The sequence below is a fragment of the Watersipora subatra genome, chromosome 9, assembly GCF_963576615.1.
Source record: "Watersipora subatra chromosome 9, tzWatSuba1.1, whole genome shotgun sequence".
Lineage (NCBI taxonomy): Eukaryota > Metazoa > Bryozoa > Gymnolaemata > Cheilostomatida > Watersiporidae > Watersipora > Watersipora subatra.
The window spans coordinates 13,962,999-13,987,221 of record NC_088716.1 but is presented as its reverse complement, the minus strand read 5'-3'; the positions used below and the strand labels follow the sequence as shown (position 1 = coordinate 13,987,221).

General features: G+C 35.7%; 3 protein-coding genes across 3 annotated transcripts; 2 read left to right on the top strand and 1 right to left on the bottom strand.

Moving 5' to 3' along the window:
- The first annotated feature begins 4 nt into the window (after nucleotides 1-4).
- LOC137404807 (uncharacterized) lies at nucleotides 5-8,211 on the top strand. Its single transcript, XM_068091038.1, has 6 exons — nucleotides 5-181; nucleotides 2,289-2,366; nucleotides 3,153-3,217; nucleotides 5,543-5,610; nucleotides 7,591-7,728; nucleotides 7,997-8,211. The coding sequence occupies exons 1-6, from the start codon at nucleotides 5-7 to the stop codon at nucleotides 8,209-8,211; spliced, it is 741 nt and encodes a 246-aa protein (XP_067947139.1).
- Nucleotides 8,212-8,580: 369 nt separating this feature from the next.
- LOC137404806 (general transcription factor II-I repeat domain-containing protein 2-like) lies at nucleotides 8,581-10,395 on the bottom strand. Its single transcript, XM_068091037.1, has one exon. The coding sequence runs from the start codon at nucleotides 10,393-10,395 to the stop codon at nucleotides 8,581-8,583; it is 1,815 nt and encodes a 604-aa protein (XP_067947138.1).
- Nucleotides 10,396-10,912: 517 nt separating this feature from the next.
- LOC137404805 (leucine-rich repeat-containing protein 1-like) lies at nucleotides 10,913-22,468 on the top strand. The gene is made up of 5 exons (XM_068091036.1): nucleotides 10,913-10,964; nucleotides 12,750-12,966; nucleotides 13,967-14,104; nucleotides 20,697-20,837; nucleotides 22,324-22,468. Exons 1-5 carry the CDS (start codon nucleotides 10,913-10,915, stop codon nucleotides 22,466-22,468), a joined length of 693 nt encoding a protein of 230 aa, XP_067947137.1.
- The last annotated feature ends 1,755 nt before the right edge of the window (nucleotides 22,469-24,223 follow it).

Sequence of the window (24,223 nt, the reverse complement as noted above, 5' to 3'; positions counted from 1 at the left end):
CCCAATGCACCCATATCCCAATGCACCCATGTCCGAATGCACCCATATACCAATGCACCCATGTCCTAATGCACCCATATCCCAATGCACCTATGTCCAAATGCACCCATATCCCAATGCACCCATGTCCCAATGCACCCATATCCCAATGCACACATGTCCTAATGCACTCATATCCAATGTACCCATGTCCTAATGCACACATATCCCAATGCACCAATGTCCTAATGCACCCATATCTCAATACACCCATATCTCAATGCACCCATGTCCTAATGCATTCATGTCCTAATGCACCCATATCCCAATGCACACATGTCTTAATGCACCCATGTCCTAATGCACCCATATCCCAATGCACCCATGTCCTTATGCACCCATGTCCTAATGCACCCATATCCTAATGCACCCATATCCTAATGCACCTATATCCCAATGCACACATGTCTTAATGTACCCATGTCCTAATGCACCCATATCCTAATGCACCCATATCCTAATGCACCCATATCCTAATGCACCCATATCCCAATGCACACATGTCTTAATGCACCCTTGTCCTAATGCACCCATATCCAAATGCACCCATATCTCAATGCACCCATGTCCTAATGCACCCATATCCGAATGCACACATGTTTTAATGCACTCATATCCATTGTACCCATATCCAAATGCACACATATCTCAATGCACCCATTTCCTAATGCACCCATTTCCCAATGCACCCATGTCCTAATGCACCCATATCCCAATGCACCCATGTCCTAATGCACCCATATCCCAATGCACACATGTCTTAATGCACCCATGTCCTAATGCACCCATATCCCAATGCACAAATGTCTTAATGCAACCATGTCCTAATGCACCCATATCCTAATGCACCCATATCCTAATGCACCCATGTCCTAATGCACTCATATCCCTATGCACCCATGTCCTAATGCACCCATGTCCTAATGCACCCATATCCCAATGCACACATGTCTTAATGCACCCATGTCCTAATGCACACATATCCTAATGCACCCATATCCTAATGCACCCATATACCAAAGCACACATGTCCTAATGCACCCATATCCTAATGCACCTATATCCCAATGCACCCATGTCCCAATGCACCCATATTCAATGCACACATGTCCTAATACACCCATATCCTAATGCACCCATATCCCAATGCACCCATGTCCCAATGCACCCATATCCAATGCACACATGTCTTAATGCACCCATATCCAATGAACCCATGTCCCAATGCACCCATATCTCAATGCACCCATGTCCTAATGCACCCATATCCAATGCACCCATATCCTAATGCACCCATATCCCAATGCACCCATATCCAATGCACACATGTCTTAATGCACCCATATCCAATGCACCCATATCCCAATGCACCCATATCCCAATGCACACATGTCCCAATGCACCCATATCCCAATGCACCCACGTCCTAATGCACCCATATCCCAATGCACTCATATCCAATACACACGTGTCTTAATGCACCCATATGTCAATGCACCCATGTCCTAATGCACCCATATGTCAATGCACCCATATCCTAATGCACCCATATCCCAATGCACCCATATCCCAATGCACCCATATCCCAATGCACCCATATCCCAATGCACTCATATCCAATGCACACATGTCTTAATGCACTCATATACAATGAGAACATGTTCCAAAACATGACAAAAAATTAAAGTAAGTTTAGTAAAAGATTGAAACTTGACTTTAATTATGCGTTTAGTAACTTTAATTCAATGAAGTTAAATTCAAAGTTTCTATTATGTAGGGTCACAAAATTTTAGTTACTGAACGCATTAGTCTCCAGTCTCTCTCAGACCGCTGTATCCGCAACATTTGTCTCGAAGATAAAAACTCCATTTGGTCGTGTAGGCTACATAGTGATGTTACATTTTATCAAACAACTAAATCGGTAAATATGCTACTTGATAGTATAGGTGCTGAATTACAAGAATTATGTTTTCCACCGTAATATTATCTTTAGCTAGATTTTCATATTGTATCGGATTAATTTGTACTTAGTTATTATATATAGGAAATAGTGGTTTGAGACATAAATAATTTGACATACAAGCTAACTCCTAGAACATATTAAGTTCGTATGTAGAGGTATGACTGTATATACAAGAGCTCAGTTATTGTTGCCTAAAAACATCAAAACATTCATCATAAGTTCTGGCTACAGCTACACATTCACATGACTATTGTTAACATACCTTACCCTACTCTGTTATCATTAGAACTGGAACGAGACCAAGGAATGCAGGGTCGGACCAGACTCCGGGTCAGCAATGAGGGCCAAGATCGAGTCGGGCCGGGTCAGCAAGCGCGATCTTTTTATTCATTTACGGTTAAGAGATAGTTCTATTACAGCCTAATGTTGTGACATGAATAAACTAAGATAAAAGAATCTATTACCACACCAATCAATATATTTTGTGGCTTGGTTTGTAAATGCAATCTACAATTTATGGCTAGGCATTGGTGGATCAATGCTAATCAATGTGTAATAGATTAATGGCATGACTTAGGCTAGAGTGTTTTTATTACAGATTTTATTTTCAACTCTGCTATTATAATCAACAAGAAGAAATTAGTTAAGAAATACTTTACAAATATAGAAATATTGTAGATAACCCAGCATAGTGGAAAGCAAAAATCCATCACTTCCCTAAAACTTCTAGTATTAGTGAAAGAAACTAAAATAAAATAAATTCGCTGGATTGAAGGTTCTTAGACACGCTTTTAAAGTCCTCAGGATGCTTTGTTGTAAATGCTTCAATAGTATTGAGGTGGACCCTTCTTTGTAGCTCAACTTGCTTTCGCATATTGTACAAATAACTTGGTCTTTCCCTTTCGTGACTGGCTTCTTCGTGAACTCCCAGACCGGCGACGCGTGGATTATTGCTTGCCGAAAAAACGTTGCGAAACCTATAGTCCAAAGACTATTGTCGCAGACGTAAAAATATAGTCTTGATTCACCTTGTTTTATTTCGCCTGGTCCATCCGCGCTAGGACTAAGCGCGACTCTATTTCAATCGCACTTAAAAAGCGATATACAATCGCTCTCGTTTAGCCATAAACCTACCTGTGTCTTTGTATAGGAAGACCCGAGGGCCGGGTGGCCCGACCCGGGCACCTCTGACCCGGAGGGTCAAGACCGGACGAGGTACCCGTGCCAGCTCTAGTTATCATCTATCCAAATTAGGGCAATTACTATTGTATTTATCTTAAAATTGTGAGTGATGTGTGATTAGAATATGAATGTGTACGTAATCATTTAGACTTATGGGTTATTGAACTGTTATAGTAAATATTCATAGTAATTCACTCAATGATTAATTTCCTATGTATCAGTTAGTACATGTTGGTTTGTTATTATCAAACACATGTTATGACATTTCTTCACAGATTCTCTTGACAATGCAGTTATTCTCGCCGCTTCCAGTTATTATTAATTTGTAATACATTTAATATTTTATTGGATCCTAGCAATAACTTCTACACATTCCAATATCAATATCAGTGCTTCAGTCTACTCAGAACTGCTAAATGAGGCTCTAACTTACATGATGAACTGTTGCTCATAGACACCATCCACTACAAGTTATACCCACACAATGACCTCTCACAGATCGAGACACTGCTAATTTTCAGTACTATCATAGCTGTATAGACATACTGTAATAACCATAGTTTAACATGAGAGTCATATTATACATGTAGTTCTCTGTCTTTACATAGATGACCATCGGGAGTGAGCTAAATTTCAAATGTGAATAATAATGGTCTATTTCAATTTCCAAAATATTTCTGGTCATACCGAGACAGCAAGCTGACATGAGGTAACTTTGCCATCGAAGATGAAGATTCCTACACTACCAAGTCCTGCATAGCTTTGGTGTCATTTCTGGATCATGACGACTAGTTGCTATTTTTAGCATTAGCTGAGACTGTCATCACGTGATCAGCTTCAGTTCTGATCGCCTGGGAAGCCCTAAGCTCATTCCACCTGCAGCTAGCGTCTGTGCAAGTAGTATTCATCTGCAGCCAAGTTAGCTCTTTCCCTATTCTTTATAGTAGAGAGCTACACAACAAAACATCATCTTTTCATCATAAACTGATTTGATGAATAGTAATAACAGCCTCGTAAGTAGCTCTACTTAGTATAACCTGGTGACTCATCTGGAGGTTTTATTTGTCTGTCACTTTAAAACTTCTTTTTTGTTGGATAATTGTAAGTATCAAAGGTGAGCTCATCCCCATGGCTAATATTGTAATGCTGTTTACCTAATGCTTCATGTGAGCAAATACAGTAATTAAAATTGAAATCAGATTTTTTCAAAAATTTCAGTAGAGTGGAAGATAGAAGTTTTAAGGGGTGTGCCATTTTTTAATATTATTTAAATAAGCTTTATAAAAAGAATTAAACACTAAGTAGCAATAAATTTACTGGCTTGTGAACTATATCAATAATGATAGACTATGAGTAGTAATAGTATACAGTGGCTCATGATAGACTTAACTTCATCAACAATACGTGTCCACAGTTATGTCTTTGTTAGTCATTTTTTTATTTTATCATAAACATGGTAATATGAAAGCCTCAGTTGTAATCGTATGTCTTCAGTTAGCCTAGCTAATGTAGATTATGTAGTGAGTTTTATAATAATTTGTCTGTGACCTGTGAGACTGCTTGTACTCAAACATGTCAATGGATTACAACATATTTCACGATGGAATTATTACAGATTGGAACAGGGTTGTCTATCCTGTAATCATTGCTAGTAATTCAAAATTAAGTTAGAGTTATCATATTAATATGATTGTATGTTCATTTGTAGGCGTGTTGAACATAGAGCAATATTGAGACTACAGAAAGACTGAAGAGTTATCCCCACATTTTATAAGGTGAGTTTGACAGATGTAGTGCAGTACTTGGTAATTGATTGTAGGAGGTTTTTCCCATCACATATATTATAATGATTAACCCTCTAGCGCATGTAATGTTATGTTTAAAATAGGCAGGATGCTGAATATTTTGGACAAGTGTCAAATTGACAATACATAGCGCTGACTCTGTCAATTACAATATATGACTATTATTAGCTAGTCTGATAGCCTTTTCTGATCAACAAACAACTATCAACTGAATATGCTACTCACCTAAAGTTATAAAGCTTCTTTCTGGTAAATTCTAGAACTATCTTAAGTAGTTCATGGATCTTGTTGACCTTTTACTATGGTTACAAGTATATCAAACATAAGAAATATTCAAATACTATTTCCTATCTGGGAGTTGTCTTTTATCTCAGAAAGTAAAATTAATGTATGTATTTTCAGGAAGCTGTAAGTTATATTATTAATTTCTGGAAATATACACTCCCTTGCGGCACAAACTCTAAGCATACATAATTGTATATTGGAGTCATGCTTAGCTTTTGATGCTTTAAATCTGATTCTAAATGTACTGATATGTTATATTTATCTGTAGTCATTCAGGAGTCATGCTGAAATGGTTTTGGGAGAGGATTAGAGGCGAATCCGGTAAGAAGGCTTCTGGTAAGATAAAGTGTTATATGAGAGAGTATGGTCAGTACTGAATATGCTGGCTTTCAATTTATAGTTTTACTAAATTATCTTATTATTCCTTAATAAAATAATATTGTATAGTTTAATACAAATTATGTTAGTTTATTCCTGATTGGTTGATGGTCTATAAGGAGATCAGTTGATATTTATAAATCAGTCCTTTCACCATTTTCCTTTATCAGATGCACTTGTTAACAGATGTCACTTTACCTTGCTAAAGCTCATAGCATTTGCTCCAGTTCTCAAGATAGTTGCAATTTCTTATGATATGGATATAGGAAATGGGTTTATATAGTAGATCTAAGGACAAGGAAATATTCATTATATTTTATGTGTTTGGAAGTACTTTAAAGTACTTGTCATGCAAACTCACACATTTTTCATTTTTACACTAAAATGAACAGCATCTGCTGTTCTAAGGAAATATTTTCAACTTGCCTGAAGACTGACCCATGTTAGTACTAAGTGTTCAGAGTCTGTGTTGTTTTCTGTTTCTGAAACAGCATGCACAAGGGTTCAGCTATTACATCTTTCTGGGTTTTCTATAACTTTTTGAACCAATATTAGGAATAAACAACAGTATTTATTGTCTCTTGAAAGCACAACTCAAATTCTTAACAAAACTAAAAAATAAATAGATTGTCTGTAAATAATAATATTTTTTTATTGTTTTGCGTTGGCAAATGATTTAACATGTTTTTGTTCTAGAAAGGGAACTTCACTCTAAAGTTTCTAATGCAAACTTTCTGTTTAAAGGCTTTGACTGTAGTCATCCATCAGGGTTGCTTCTTAATAACTAGTGCCTGAAAATTGACACATGACTGGCCTGGATTATCAATGACCAACCAAGTTGAAATAATAATTGACAGATTAAAGGTCCGGCCACACATAACGAATTATTCGTTCAATCTGACCGAATCCACGAATTTCACAGAATTCACAGATTTATTCTGCCGAATACCATAGATTCGTCTGAGCTGTGCATGCACACCGAATTCGTTAACGAAACGCGTTTAATTGGCTAACCAATTTTTTTAGCGAGCACGATTCTATAGTAGCTTTGACAAGTGGTATAGTCCAAGACACGTACGACGACACACAATAAAAGTATCACCGCGATATGACTTGATACATACGATGCAACTGCCTATATGGGCTAGAAATAGCGACTGTTTTTGCGACGGAGCTTTTGCTGCATAAACAGAAATTATTATTATTGAAAAAGAAATAATTCATAGCTTCTAAAACATCTAAAAGAAAATTCTGGATACACGATGAGAAGTTCCTGTCATGGTGAACCAACGAGAGAGAACCAACAATAGCGCATATAGGCCGTTGCATCGTATGTATCAAGTCATATCGCGGTCATACTTTTATTGTGGGTCGTCGTACGTGTCTTGGACTATACCACTTGTCAAAGCTACTAGAACCGTGCTCGCTAAAAAAATTGATTAGCCAATTAAACGCGTTTCGTTAACGAATTCGGTGTGCATGCACAGCTCAGACGAATCTATGATATTCGGCAGAATAAATCTGTGAATTCTGTGAAATTCGTGGATTCGGTCAGATTGAACGAATAATTCGTTATGTGTGGCCGGACCTTTAACCAGGACACCTTATGATAGGTGCACTCATAGATATAGTAAACTCTATAGGGTTTACTATATCTATGGGTGTACTAGTCAGAGGCTGAGGATTTCATTATCTCTAAGTTTCAATTCCTAATAGCAATTAAAATTAAAACCAACTTTGTGGTTTTATCGCTATAGCAACAATGCTACTGATGAACTACAACTTATGCTAGTCTATCGTAAAATGGTGTTCAAAGTCATGTGACTAGCAGATGATACTAATATTTAGCATTAGTATCATCTGCTAGTAGCATCAGGTGTGCTATGATAGTCAGCTGTGATACCAATATTTCACTTATGTCTTCTACTTGGTTGTCAGGAGAGTCTGGTCCATCTAGCAGTCAGGATGAAGGGCCATCATCTTCTAGTACCAGAGCTCTTTCAGACTCATCATACAGCTTACAGTTAGAGGACTCTCCGCTGTCTCCCTCAAACACAACAAGCTACAGTCCAGACGGTATGTTTATCTGTATACAGTGAAACATGGATAACTCAAACTTCACGGGACCGAGTGAAAGTGTTTGAGTTAACAGAGCGTTCAAGTTATCAGAGCACAGTCACAAGTGAATGTATTTATTAGTAGATACTAGAGCTGCACAATGATCGCGTTAATTAAACGATTAACGCAATCAATACAAATACACGATCTGCAAGTAGCATCAGGTGTGCTATGAAAGTCCATTTTAATACCAATATTACACTCGTGTCTCCTACTTGGTTGTCAGAAGAGTCTGGTCCATCTAACAGTCAGGATGAAGGGCCATCATCTTCTAGTGCCAGAGATCTTTCAGACTCATCATACAGCTCACAGTTAGAGGACTCTCCGCTGTCTCCCTCAAACACAACAACCTACAGTGTAGATCAGTGCTGCCCAACCTTTTCCGAACATGGGCCGGATTTAAAAAAAAATGACGCCAGTGGGCCGGACTCACATTTCTAGTCTTACATTCTTTAATAGAACTATTTGAAATGGTTTGGAAAAGTATTCAGAACTGTAAATATTGATTGTATTTTTTATTTATAGAAATTACCCTTTATACAATTATAATTCATAACTCAATTTAAACATAGGGGGTCCTACATATGATACTACATGTATTTCTATTACTTTTATTGCTATCAAAAGATTATAGTCTCCAGATATTACATGAATACGAAATGATCATTAGAAATTTTGATTTAGTGCCTTAAATTCTATAAAATAAATTCAACAATTTATCAAGATTAAAAAAAACATTGTTCAAATGGCTTTGTATTTCAATAATAAAACAATTTCATTTTAGATGTAAACCGGTAATGAACGAAAATATCAGTGAGAAACTTGAAATTGTTTCGAGTCATCAAGAAGCTTTTCGATGTCTGCCGGAATATTTGTTAAGGCCAGTCGGAGTTCATCTTCGAGGTGAGCGTCACTCAAAGAATTTCTTTTGTTCGATTTTATTAATTGCATGCGACTGAAGAGATATTCACACATCCATGTCGAACCGAACAAAACGAGAAAGCGTTTTGCGTAGCATGTAAGATTTGGAAATTGAGTGTGAGGCAGACCGTATTTGTAGAAGTCCATCAGATTCCTATTTAAAAATTGACTCTTGACATCAAAATCACTTTGTAATTCATTCAATTCCATTTGAAGCTCAACGGGGGCATCAGCAGGATCCACGTCAAAAGGCATTGAAAAAAATTTCAGCTGGTCTTCACAAGCACGGAAATCCTTAAATCTCCTGGCAAATTCTTCCTGCATCCGTTTTAACTCACTCACAAAGAATTCCCGGTTCATGGTTGAAATGTGCGACTGTTTCTGAAGGCAAGGAAAGTGGGCATAATTGCTGTCAGCAATTTGAGCAATCCACAAATCCAGTTTCTTTTGGAAAGCTGTCACCTCCCCAAACAAATTATGGATGAGTTTTTCTTTTCCTTGTAACCGCACATTCAACTCATTCAGTTTGTCTGTAATGTCCACCAGAAAAGAAAAATCATTCATCCATTTGTCGTCATCAAAATTGATGCATAAATTTCCTTTTGCTTCAAGAAATGCTGCCACATGTTCTCGAATATCGTAAAAGCGTTTCAAAGTACGTCCACGGCTGAGCCACCTGATCTCGGTAAAGTAAGGAATGCCAGAAAATTCGGCGTTTATCTCATCGAGAAAATTTCGAAACTGTCGATGATTCAATGCACGACTCCTAATGAAGTTGACAGCTTTCACGACATTATCCATGACGTGATCAAACTTAAAGATTTTGGAGCAAAGTGATTCCTGATGTATAATGCAATGGTACCACAATATTTGGTCTTTACTCACATTCAGGGATTCCAGTTTTCTTTGGATGAAACCACGCAAGCCTTGCTCCTTGCCGATCATGGCCGGTGCACCATCGGTAGCAATTCCCACCAGACGATCATAAGTCAGTCCCGCCTTTTCGAGTGCAGTGTCGATTTCTTTGAAAACAGCAGCACCCGTGCAATTTCCTTTCATGGGGCATAGAGCAAGTAATTCTTCAGTGATATTAAAAGTTGAATCAACACCTCTCACGAAAATCGCCAGTTGTGGTGTATCAGTAATGTCAGTAGATTCGTCGATGGCAATGCTGTAAGTTTCGAAGTTTTTACAAAGTTCGTTCAACTGCATTTTCGTATTTTTGGCCAGTTCTTCAATCCTTCGGGTTATTGTATTACGCGACAAGCTAACACATTTTATAGCTTTCTCTTTCTCTGGGCACAGAATTTCAATCGCCGAGGTGATACATTCTTTGACAAAATCTCCTTCCGAAAAAGGTTTCATGTTGCGTGCAATCTTTTCAGCAATGACGAAACTCACTTTGGCGTACTTTTTCGATTCATCATCTACTTTCCGAAAAATGTTCTGTTGTGAGACTAAATTCTTTTGAAGTAAAAGTGCTTTCTCCTTGCGTTGATCTCCTTCATAACGATTATGGGTCAAAGCGTGCTTTAATGTGTAATGCCGTTTCACATTTTCAGCTTTTAGAACTGCGACTGTTTCACCACAGATCAGACAAAGACATTTTGCATTTGATTCCACAAAGAAATACAAATTTGTCCATGCTTCGTTAAACCTGCGATTCTCCTTGTCTACTTTTCTGATTTTTCTAGCCGACGCCATGGATGAACAAAATTTGAAATTTATTGTGAAAAAGAAACTACTGTAATTTGCTCATCGGTATAAGAAGGCTTCCTTATCAAAGGTTGTGCTGGAGTATATTTGAAATTGAATCACCTCAAAAGCCAGTTTTATTGATGCGGAAAGTCAATAAGGCGTGCGCGCCTCGGTGGAAAATACCATAGATATTTCAATAAGCGGTAAAAAGTTCAGCGTTTTCTATTGAAATATCTATGGTAATTTCCCAGCAGTCCTTCTTCAACCAGCTGAGGTGAGCGCCCTGAGGCTTTTGATTCGACGATCGAATCAATCAATCGTACACGCTGTGATACTTCACTTTTTATCAATTTTTCAATGTCAGCAAAGACACTAATTTTTGACCTAACGCTACTGAATTCTTCAAACTGAAAACTATTGATTAGTAGCCAATCATCTTCGAAGAAAAATAACAGTTGTAAGCTTCTGCGTTAATAACAGGAATAAGTTAAAGACTGACGCACGGGCCGGATTCTAAGGCTTCATGGGCCGGATCCGGCCCGCGGGCCGGACGTTGGGCAGCACTGGTGTAGATGGTATGTTTATCTGTATATTTGTCATTTAATAATCTTCCTTGCTATTGTTATAGTTGTTCTTCTACAATACTCTCCCTTATTAACTTGTTAACTTCCATCATAAACTAATGATAACATATACAGTTATACTAATCACCATAACATTCAGGGACTACAGTCGACCCCTGCTAAAACAGTATCTGTTAGTCTAGACATTGGATAAGGTGAACAAGTTTATACATGAGTTGCAATCAAACTGCAGTTATATTTAAACAATTGATCAGTTTATAATGATTTTAATTTAAAAAGATTACAGAATTATTGAAGGTAAGCAAAACTTGTGTGTTAGCTGTTTATATAAGTGACTCACAAAAATGAAATACATATCATATAATTTGTGTGCTATTCTACATTTATGATGGTGAAATATAATTTTGTATGATTTATAAATATGTTAAAAAACAGCGTAACTTTGAAGTAGTAACTGGTTTCCCATTTATGAGAGCAACAAAGTTGTAATTTCTAAGTAATTTGTAATTTCTAAATTGTAATTTCTGCTACTAATTTATCGTTACATTACATTCGTCTTCTAGCGTTCGTTGTTTCCTTAAAAATTTCAAAAAATTGAAATTTTGCAGAAAGTTTTGTTTACTCAAAATGTAACAAACTCACATGCTAGTTTTGTGCGATTTAAAGGGATATTTCTGTGTTTAGGTTATAATTCAGCCTTAAAATTTTCACCTTGTCTTCACAAGGCCACATCACATCGTAACATTCCCTTCCATAGATACTAAAGTTGAAGGTATAGTAAGGGTTTAGGTTTAGGGTTTAGTAAGAGATAAAGGTGGAATATCTAGTAGAGACACAGTCAATTATCAAGGGGTTATTTCAAGCTGGTTTAACCTCCTGAAAGGTATAAAGTATATGAAACCTGCAATGTGTGTGAGTAATTTACTAGTAGTCAGTCTACTGGTTGCCTGGTGCTAGCATGATGAAAATTGTATTTCACTTTGTACAAATATGCGTACCAACTTTGACCTGTAAGAGGTAGACAAAATGGCCTATAATAGCCTTGTTTACATGAGTCTCTGCAGTATCAGCCAGCTATTTAACCCAATATGGCTTGGCTGATTGACTGAACCATGCTCACCATAGTCAAATATGTGACAGAGACTTGAAAATTGGGTCACTAATGAAGATGTCATGGTGCCTGTATATTCTAAACTTATGTATTTTCACAATTAGTATGTCTGTCTCCATTTTCAAGTTCGGACAAGTTTTAAGTTGTCGCTACCATAAAACCTCTATTTGACTGCCACTATGAAAATTGATTAAAAAATGTAGCTCCACTCTTTAATTGAACCCCACCTCTATTTGACAGCCGCTTTGACATTCTTTAATTTTAACAAACCCATAATAGAAAGTTATCAGTAGAAATGTCCACAAAATAGTACTCATAATGACTTGGATACATTAATAACAATTAACTCTTTGGTATGCTGCCACAAAGTCTGACTTGCTGTGACTGATTACACTGCTGATGCTAAGGGTCATCATATAAATAATAATGATCAAATTTTATTGGCTGATTTTTCATGAGAGAACTCTATGAAAAGGATGTCTATGCTCTATCTTCAAACTATAAAATCTCTCAGAAACATCTAGTAATTATCAACCTTTGATACAGAACAAGAGAGATGATGGTTGTGTTTTATTTTAGTCAAGAGCTTACTGTTGTTGATATGACAAAAATATAGTTGTAAGTAATAAAAGAGGTTTATTATATTCTCACAACTTATTTTATAGTCTACAGAGTTTCCTACAGACTGTCTACACAGGAGTCTGATGGCTGGTGCTTTGACTCACTGCAAGACAAAACAGTAGGAGAGATACTTTATGATGTTGGTGAAGACTCTATTACACACTTTAGATGTGAAGGAAAGATTCCTTCATTGAATATACTTTGTCCTATGGTGAAGAAGCTGAAGTTACAGAACATTCCAGAGAACTGCCAGTTGGAAAGGTAAAACTGTACAGAGTTACCTTCACTTATACTACCAGAGTAGTGATTCACCTTCCAACTGTAATAAACTAGGTGAATAAATAACATACTATACCTTAGTATAGCAATATCCTGCTATATCATCAGTCTGCAGTTCATACGATGTTATAACCCTTACATTTCCTTCATCCACTGTTAATGTTATCATATATCTAACTGAATTGTTACAGTAACTTATACAATACAGTGACATATACTTTAATGAAACTCTTGTGATTTCACTAAAGTACACTTGTGAAAACCCTAACATTTCCTTTATCCACCAGAAATGTTATAATATTAGTAATTGATAAGTTACAGCAACATGTACTTCAATGAAACTCTTGTGACAAAAAGGTAATAAAGTACCTCATATGCTGTATTATGTGATCTATCAAAACCATTATAGTAAATCATCAAGTATTTTATGAGTATCTACTTGTTCCTTCTACTACTGGACTATCTCTATGTACTTATATCTACTTCTGTGTCACATGTTTAATACTAGCACTGCTCAGGTAGGCATCACTTTATCTAAGTCAATCACAGATAGTTTGATATCTTATATTTTTGAATAGTTTGAATACTTACAGATATTCTGATGCATGATAGTATATTACTCAGTAATAAATCAACACAAAGTATCATCAAACAACTTTTACTATCAGTGAGTGGCTTCAACTGAAGAGTTCTTATCTGTAATAACTTCATCAACACATGAACAATAATTAATCAATATATTACATGGACAATAACAAATCATAGATTGATTCCTTATCAGTACATGTGATAGTTTGGTTTACAATATTTTAATAATTCATACAGATTATTATGATAACTGAGCATTCAATTTAGCTGCCCATCTGCTCTGTAGTTCTTCATTTTATAGTAGAACAAATTAATTTTATGTACTGAGATACTTTATCATAGCCTGTGAACCTATACTATTATACCTTTAATTTATCACATGTATATATTACAGTCTATCCTCTCTGACTCAACTGGAGGAGCTAGGGCTGAGTGACAACTTCAAAGAAGGCCTCCCTGAGGTCGTTGGTACTCTTACTACCCTCACTGGGCTATACTTGGGCGGTTGCCAACTTCAGGACCTCCCTGAATCGTGAGTATAACTCAGTTTCTCTGTAAGAAGTTTCTGAACAAAAGAAGTATATTCACTACCAGAGCATTTCAGGATCTTTTTCGCTCTTGCTACCACTTGCAAAGATTTATTTAATCTTTCAAAATTACATGAATATTTTATGTTTTGTAATAATTTTGTCTGTAGAGCTTCTATACTCTAAAGGTTTTAATTAATTTGTGTATCAGGTTTCATATATTTAACTAAGAGTTTTATTTCAAGTTTAAAAATACAAAAATATTGATGAATTAATCAATACATTACATATACAATAATAAATCATGGAATAATAATTGTGGTAGTGGATAATAATGGAACAAAATCATTTTCATGTCTGCAAACTATGGTTGTGATTTATTAGAACTGCACTGAGTCATTGCAGTACATTTTAATGCATTACATCTCTCTAATGCACAGTAGACATTTACTGCAACTGCACTCCAACTGGCAATTACCCACTACGGTCTACTGCACATTTATTTCCATGATGTATTACCTGAAACCCAGCATTTCATGCATACTGTGAATGTGTATTCTTCAAAACTTTAAACTGCATACATACTGCAACTATGCATTAGTATGAAGTTGATACTGTGGATAACCTGACGCTGCTGGATTTCCATGTGTCTGTTCAGCATTGTCACTGTTACTACACATTGCACACAATCGATGGTGTTTGAAAGTTGGAAACGAAACCAGCTTCAGTGTAAACAGCTTCAGCTTTGATTGTCTCCAGTCTGTCAACCAATCTGATCACTCATGTGTGGTCTCAGCAGATTGAGTCTGTTCCTATTATTAGCTGTCATAGGAATCCTCTGTAACCTGGTCTGTGTGAGAAATTCTGGCTGCTGAGATCAGCCTAAGTATGCTAAGTTCATGTGAGAAACTAATTCCAAACAAACATGTACATATAACCAAGGCATAGACATCTGTCTATATCACATGGACATCTCTATACATAGACATGGGGATGTCTATATGATATAGATACGTCACGTATACATTTGTATGTCAGATTGTCTAATAGATCTACAGTGTAGTGCTAAAGCTATTGATGGATCCACCACTGTGAAATGCGCACCAGCAACACAGCAACTGCATCCACCACTGCTTATTGTGCAGTAGGTAATACCTCAATTGCACCAATACTGTGTATTAGTACATAATAGTAATGACCGTGATTATTACGCTGTGAATTCTGTTATTTCATTGGGTAAATGCATTTATTGTGATCATAAAAATATGTAGATGATTTTAATCTAAAAAACCTAGTTTCTGTGAGAACTTCATGATATGCAGCAGTGATGATTAAACACACTGTATACCCTAGGACACTTATATTTCGCTAGTATTTAGTTTCGTGAGTAGCTCACAGAGTAAAATTTCGCAGCAACTTAATTTCGCAGCTCTTATGAGTGCAAAAATATAGTGATGTGACAATAAATGCAGTGGAACAAACATAATTAGATTCCTCGAGTTCACCGATAAAAAAAGTTTCAATTTCCGACTAGTTTGTAATTGTGAACCGCAGGTAGAATGGTGTGGGCAAGGTGGATAATGCAATTTGATCGCTTGCTGCCATTCGTTTCTTGGACTATCAACAGGCCCGGTTTCACTGGGGCGGCTGGCCGGCTGAGCCGCCCTAACTTTTTGGGGAATTTTTTACGGTAAGTACAGTCTAACTCGGATAACTCGCCCTCAGATAAAATGTAACGTTTCATCTCAAACACAAGGTTAACTCGAACGGATTTGTTTGGTCAGTTCCAACGCAATGAAAAATTGCTTCAGATAACTCGACCTCGACATCATTTATTCGAAAAGTTATTTGCCCAACGGCCACGGACGCGGTTTTTATCGCTGTAGAATATCACTTCATTCCAAGCCATAGAGACAAACATCAATATCTAGTAGTTCTTAGGCGTCATTATTATCATCATCAGCGGCAAAATATTTTTGTTAACGACTTTTGTAAAGGTTTGCAGAAGATTAAGTAACTGCGGTCATGTTTGCCTAAGTTAATTTAAAAAACTGTCTCGTCAGTCACATCACTTAAAACAAAACAAATCTCAAAAAATTACAAGTTATTGAAGAGGTGTCAGTGGTGAATCCAAACCTTTCCAGAGCCATGCTGCTTGTGTAGTACTGTGAGTGTCAATGTGTCTTATTTACTTTCAACACACGGTGCTCACTGCATTGATTCATGTCCCAACAAATGATAACGCTACTAATGCGTGTGCATTGACATCAAATTCCTATCATTATAAATCATTATTAATGGGAAAATAATCATAATTAATTGCAAAATAATAACGTAATAAATTTTGACAGTCAAATTATTTTGTTGGTTTATATTTTAACGATGCTATAGTGGTCGTTAAAAACGTTAAAATAAATGTCGTTATAAAATTCCATTCTACAGTATCAATGAACAAAGCTATTTAGCTTCGCTTTTTCGCTCGTTTGTTATGATAGTTTAGTTTCGCACATGAAAATTTTCGCGAGAGGATAACACCGCGAAAACGCAAAAGTTAGATGAGGCGAATACATTAGTGTCCTAGGGTACTGCAACTATGCATTACTATGAAGTTGATACTGTGGATAACCTGACAATGCTGGATTTCCATGTGTCTGTTCAGCATTGTCACTGTTACTACACATTGCACACAATCGATGGTGTTTGAAAGTTGGAAACGAAACCAGCTTCAGCGTAAACAGCTTCAGCTTTGATTGTCTCCAGTCTGTCAACCAATCTGATCACTCATGTGTAGTCTCAGCAGATTGAGTCTGTTCCTAGAATTAGCTGTCAAAGGAATCCACTGCAACTTGGAGTGTGTGAGAAATTCTGGCTGCTGAGATCAGCCTAAGTATGCTAAGTTCATGTGAGAAACTGATTCCAAACATACATGTATATATAACCAAGGCATAGACATTGGTCTATATGGTAACTGTGTTGACCACTTACCCTACAGGATGAAAATATTCGTTGGTCATAAAAATTCGCGATTTCGCGAACAGTCAATCCGCGAATTATTAAATTCAGTGAATAATTAGTTCTATATTTAATCACAAGAGAGAATAACTACTGCATCAAATTGAAAACTAGTCGCTAGCCTAGTTTTTAATGTAAATGCTAAACATAATTGAGTTCCAAAACATTTTTAAAATCATTGCCTGAGCTTTGAGCTAACACCATTGGCAATGCATCAAATTTATTTACAAAATTATTCCAGGTTGTCACAAGATATGCAGAATGGCGTCATCACGAAAATAGCCGCGAGGCACAAGTACTAAACGTAGCCGAGTTCCAAAACTTCTTTAAAATCATCGCCAGGCTTCGAGCTTTATTGCCATTGCTTAAAACTTTACAAAATTATTCAAGGTTTTTACAAGTTATTCGGCATGGCTTCAGCATAGCAAAAAGGCTCTCCTAGTCTTTTTACATTAGAATCAACTCCATCAATCTCTAATACCGAAGTCAAGGACGATAATGATTCTGATCTGGACATTATGGTATGTATTTGATTTGCAGTGCAGATACGTTTTTCCATAATCAACTGCATTAGTTAATTCTTTTGTTTAAAAACTGATCGCTTTCATCAAATACTTCAGCTATTGTTTTTGTACTTCCTCAACACTCGTTAATATTTTTTTCTTTTTGTGTTTACTGCAGATTGAGAATGAAACAACCTACTCCAATTACGAAAACTAGAAACAAGTAGTAAAATTCATCAAGGCAGGAATATTGGCAGAGAAGCAACCAGTCAACCTAGACCCCTTGATCAACAACAACTCCTTGATATCGCTGTAGCAAACATGATCAAATTATATATTTTATTTCATGTATAGATGTATTATAATTTATTACAAACTTGAGTGTACAAATAAAATATTTCAAATACAAATAAAATTTTACAAACGATGAATGGAGTAAATATAAACAGTTTAGTCCATATGGCGGTTGTCTAGCAATAAAATTAAACTGGTACTCTTGATATGTGAATACTAGCGTGTAATGGTGCTTTCTGACTAGTTATTTTGGTAATAGCAGCTCTGTCGCTGTCACCGTCTTGGGTAAGTGTTGGAGGCGATTCTCTCGCTACTACATGGCTGGTAAGGAAGTTATCATCAGAACTCTCCTCGTGGCTTACTATTGCAAAGTTCTGCCGGTTGACCAAAGATTTGTGCTCGTAAAGGCGTTTTTGTTCCTTTTTTAAAAACGGATATATTCTTCTCGTAAGTATCTGCGGTCACTTCAACCTCAATATCCATACCTCCCTGAATGATTGGTGATCTTCTAAGAATGACAGCGACCATCCTTGCAATCATTGTTCTTCGGTGTATGATGAAAAATCTCTCTCACACTAAAACAAATAATGAAGCAGTAGGGATGGAAAAAATTAGTATTGCGTTTTACCGAAGAACCAAAGTAAAATTCAACTAATTTAGTAAATGTAAAAAACTCATTACTTACCACAAGTTGTTGGCTTATCAAAGGCCTCCAAAGCGATGAATATTTGTGAAAACCTCTGGACGCAGCAAAAATTGTTTACTGTAGAATAGCATGATCGCCTTGCAGTTAGAAGCTAAATATAAACCGGAACACGTGGTGTGCGCTTGTGTAGGAATATCTATTACTAGCCGCAATAGAGTTAACTTTTCCTAGAGAGTGGCAGTTTTCAGCCGCGAATAAATTCATCCGCGAATATGCATGAAAAGACAATTTTCGCGAAATATAACTCCGCGAATAAATTCATCCTGTAGGGTAGTAACTAGTAGAAGAGATCAAAAGAAAAACATAGCTGGTTTCTAGCTTAGTGCAGTAAAACTTTGACATACCAAGTCGATCATTTTCAATACTTTGGTATGTTGAAACCGTCAAATGTTATCATCTGTTCAGCGGTTTCTGAAGATGAAATTTAAAGATACAATCACTTAATGTGATGTGCCAATTTTACTTCATTGTAGCCACACATTCATTCCTCATAGCTTTTGGTCTCTGTACATCCATGTTTACTGTCTTGTGGTAGAGACCACCCAACATATTATGTACTACTAATAATCATCCTAAAATATGATCATAAACATTAGAAGGCTGAGACTACAAACTGTTCAAACGTTCTTAATATGCAGGTTTAGTTGTAAAAGGGTTGATATCAGTGAGTAAAATCACAACTAAGGTTTTACTTGTTATAAATATATTTGTCATGGCACTACTTTTTATTTTTTATTTCCCAAGTTGATAGCAAATTCTATAAAATAAATCATTATACTGTCAAATATCAACTTAAGATCGGCTCTACATACAGTTATTTGCACGCGCAACATGAAATGTGAGCAAATTTTTGTCACAGGTTACGAAGTAGCTATAATATCCAAATTACAACCTTCAACTTTTACTAAAACATGACAGTCTGTTAAATCAAATCGGGTCCAAACTAACAATAAATCATCCAAACAATAAAAATATATAAATCTGGTTGGTTTATAATGTTTAGAATATGTTAAAGTATATTGTACCCTTTGTATTACTCATTATCACTAAACCTATGCATTGCTGATTCTAGACTCAATTCACATGGATTTTGGACAATGTAACAATAAATATCTCTTTATTTGTTATTACTCAACATTTTTACTGGTAAATATTCAGTCATAGTTTTTATACAATGTTAGATGAGATTCACCAGCTATGGCTTTCAGAAGCATTTTATTTTTACTAAATATCATATTGTTAAAGGTAGAATATACTGTAAAGGATTTTGGTCGGCCTTTACTCAGACACGATCTCGCTTGTGATAAAAGTTGTATAAATGTAAGAAAATTAGTGCGGTTTTTCATTCGCTTTGTTCCGTTGGAAATTCCATTAGTCGTGGAGCTTGTGACTACTGCTCTGCTCTACCATCGACAGCACTCCCTATATATACATTCATTTTATCCGTTCCTTCTAATGGAACCGAGTAGGAAATCGTATAAAAGTAAGATTAATAGAATTGCTAACACGTTGGCATGGTTAATAAACAGAATTATTAGCGATATGCTGGAAGAAACAAACACAACATGCAAGATATATAGGAGTAGTTATAAGAATAATCCTTCTTTTCTGTATCATTAATCATTAATATATTATCTTAACATTCACACATCACATTCAGGATATAAGAGGAATAAATACTGATCAAATATGTATTTCCATACTAATTTCTCAGGAAGTGACCCTCTAGCTAATGTCTTCTATCCTCCCATATAATAACTGTTCACTGTACTTTATATATTTAACTGTTTAGTTTTAGTATATTTACATTTGGAAAACAATAGAATAGATTAATTAATCAATTTATTACATGTACAATAATAAATCATAGATTGATTTCTTATCAGTACAAGTGATAGTTTGGTTTATTTTAATAATTCATACAGATTATTATGATAACTGAACATTCAATTTAGCTGCCCATCTGTTCTGTAGTTCTTCATTTAATAATAGAACAAATTCATTTTATGTACTGAGATACTTTATCATAGTCTGTGAACCTATACTATTATACCTCTAATTTATGACATGTATATATTACAGTCTATCCTCTCTGACTCAACTGAAGGTGCTAGTGCTGGGTGACAACAACTTCAAAGAAGGCCTCCCTGAGGTTGTTGGAGCTCTTACTACTCTCACTGGGCTATCCTTGCTCGGGTGCCAACTTCAGGACCTCCCTGAATCGTGAGTATAACTCAGTCTCTCTGTAGGAAGTTTCTGAGCAAAAGAAGTATATTCACTACCAGAGCATTTCAGAATCTTTTTCCCTTTTGCTACCACTTGCAATAATTTGTTTTAAATTTTTAAAGTTGCATTAATATTTTATGTTATGTTATAATTTTTTTCAGTAGAGTTTCTATACTCTAAAGATTTTAATTAGTTTTTACAGTATTTGTGTATCAGGTTTCATATATTTAACTAAGAGTTTTCAAATATTGAGTAAAAATATTGAGTTTTCAAATATTGAGTTTTCAAATTGTTGAGTATCGCTTTAGCTTCGTAGAGATCGTAGCTTCACATAGCTCTAACAACGCACAAAGTGTAGATATGTTGAATTTTTTTATAGCACTGATTGTTAACAAGTGTGCAAAAATAAAAAATATAATAAAAATATTGTAGATATAGGTTCAAGTTGAAAAGTTTTGTATATCATGAAGCAAAATCCACAATTTTTGACAAAATGGCTGGCAGTAGGACGATAACTGAATTTGTACATGGATGGCAGTGAGAAGGCTAATAACTTGATACAATTGACAGAGGCAGTGGGAGTGAAGAGAAATAGTACCAAATAGTACCAAGAAGCAAAAAAAGAAGTGTTTGCAAAAACGTGTAGTGTAATGCAAAAAAAAATATTGCAGTTTTTCTAGGACACAGTAAAAAAGCTGTGTTTGTGACCTGTTCATTTTTGTTTAGTTGGAATTTGAATTGTTGAAACCCTTATTTTACTGCAATATAGCGTTTAAAATAAGAATATTATAATATTTTAGCATTATCACCTAATAAAACATCATGCGTAGAAAGTTGTCAATAATTATAAAGTAAATCGATCAATGTCCGTGTAGTGGTGTTAACTTAGGCCATGTTGTTCCACCCCAAATTATGTCTACCGCTTCTTTGTTGGTCACATTTCCAGGTAACATCCTTATTAACCAATAGCTAAAAAGTTTCCATGATAAAAGTTGTAATTCCTTCTAAAAAAAAAGTTTGTAAACTTTAAAATGGCTATATCTCAATTTTGAACAATTGTGACATTGATCGTTCTTCCGTTGAGGTCTTCATATATTTCCATACTAATTTTTCAGGAAGTGTCCCTCTAGCTAATGTCTTCTATCCTCCCATATAATAACTGTTCACCGTACTTTATATATTTAACTGTTTAGTTTTATTATATTTACATTTGGAAATCAATAAAATAGATTAATTAATCAATATATTACACATACAATAATAAATCATAGATTAATTCCTTATCAGTACATGTGATAGTTTGGTTTATTTTAATAATTCATACAGATTATTATGATAACTGACCATTCAATTTAGCTGCCCATCTGCTCTGTAGTTCTTCATTTAATAGTAGAACAAATTCATTTTATGTACTGAGATACTTTATCATAGCCTGTGAACCTATACTATTATACCTTTAATTTATCACATGTATATATTACAGTCTGTCCTCTCTGACTCAACTGGAGAAGCTATCGCTGAGTCACAACAACTTCAAAGAAGGCCTCCCTGAGGTTGTTGGAGCTCTTACTTCTCTCACTTGGCTACCCTTGACCAGCTGCCAACTTCAGGACCTCCCTGAATCGTGAGTATAACTCAGTCTCCCTGTAGGAAGTTTCTGAGCAGAAGAAGTATATTCACTACCATTGCATTTCAGGATCTTTTTCCCTTTTGCTACCACATGCAAAAATTTGTTTTAAATTTTTAAAGTTGCATTACTATTTTATGTTACGTAATAATTTTTTTCAGTAGAGTTTCTATACTCTAAAGATTTTAATTAGTTTTTACAGTATTTGTGTATCAGGTGTCATATATTTAACTAAGAGCTTTCAAATTTAAAAATACAAACATATTGATGAATTAATCAATACATTACATATACAATAATAAATCATGGAATAATAATTGTGGTAGTGGATAATAATGGAACAAAATCATTTTCATTTCTGCAAACTATGGTTGTGATGCATTAGAACTGCACTGAGTCATTGTAATACATTTTAGTGCATTACATCTCTAGTGCACAGTAGACATTTACTGCAACTGCACTCCAACTGGTAATTACCCACTACGGTCTACTGCACATTTATTTCCATGATGTATTACCTGAAACCCAGCATTTCATGCATACTGTGAATATGCATTCTTCAAAACTTTAAACTGCATACATACTAGTAGTATAGTGAGAGCAGATCTACACACACTAGGCGGAGCTTAGGGAGCAGGAAGTGACATCACATCAGGATCTGTTTGATTGACAGTTGGGGGGCGGAGCTAGGCGGTGTTGAGTCATGGTGTGAGTCATGGCGATCTGTGTGATTCGTGGTGCGAGTAATGCTGTGAGTTGGTTGGTGACGTCGCGGTGGTGGTGTCGGTGGCCGAGTGGTGAGTCGGGCCGCGAGACGATTCGCGGTTGTATTTGGCATTATCGGATTTCGTTGGCGTCCGGTAGAGGTCGCTCTTCCGTGCCGTTTCGGGGATTGACGGAGAGCTCGGTGGCGACGGGTTGACGGACGGTGGCGGATGGATTTCGAGATCGTCGGAGCTTGTATGTATTTTCTTTTTTCCGATCCCGAATGAGAATGATGTGTCTGCGAACGAATATTCATTTTGATTGTAAACTTCATAAATTCTGAAATTATCTATCGCCTCTAAGTCTTCATCAGGATTAAAACTTTTCAGAATTGACGGAGCATGCAATCTGAAGGAATTCAGAGAGAAATTAAAACAAAGATTATAAACTCTGTATATCAAGACAGTAATGAGTTAAGGAAATGATATTATGATTAAATTTTATATAGTTTATTTGATGATATATCATAGGGATTTAAACTTACTATCAATGGATATGTTATTGAATAAAAGTTTTGTATATAAAAATGCTAAAACATAATATAAAAAAGACTATTGAATTTCATTCAATACCAATTTTCTTCTTCTTCTTTCCTTGTCGAATGAGAATGAACTGTCTACAATCAAAACATACATTATTTTTAGTGAGATATAGTAAAAGTAAGACATACAATCAGATTAGATGTACATATACTTATTATCTGTACTTTATTAACACTCCTGATGATCTCTGACAGCACTTTATAATAATTGTACATATACTTATTCTCTGTACTTTATTAATACTCCTGATGATCTCTTACAGCACTTTATAATAATTGTACACATACTTATTCTCAGTACTTTATTAACACTCCTGATGATCTTTTACAGCACTTTAGAATAATTGTACACATACTTATTCTCAGTACTTTATTAACACTCTTGATGATCTCTTACTACACTTTATAATAATTGTACACATACTTATTCTCTGTATTTTATTAACACTC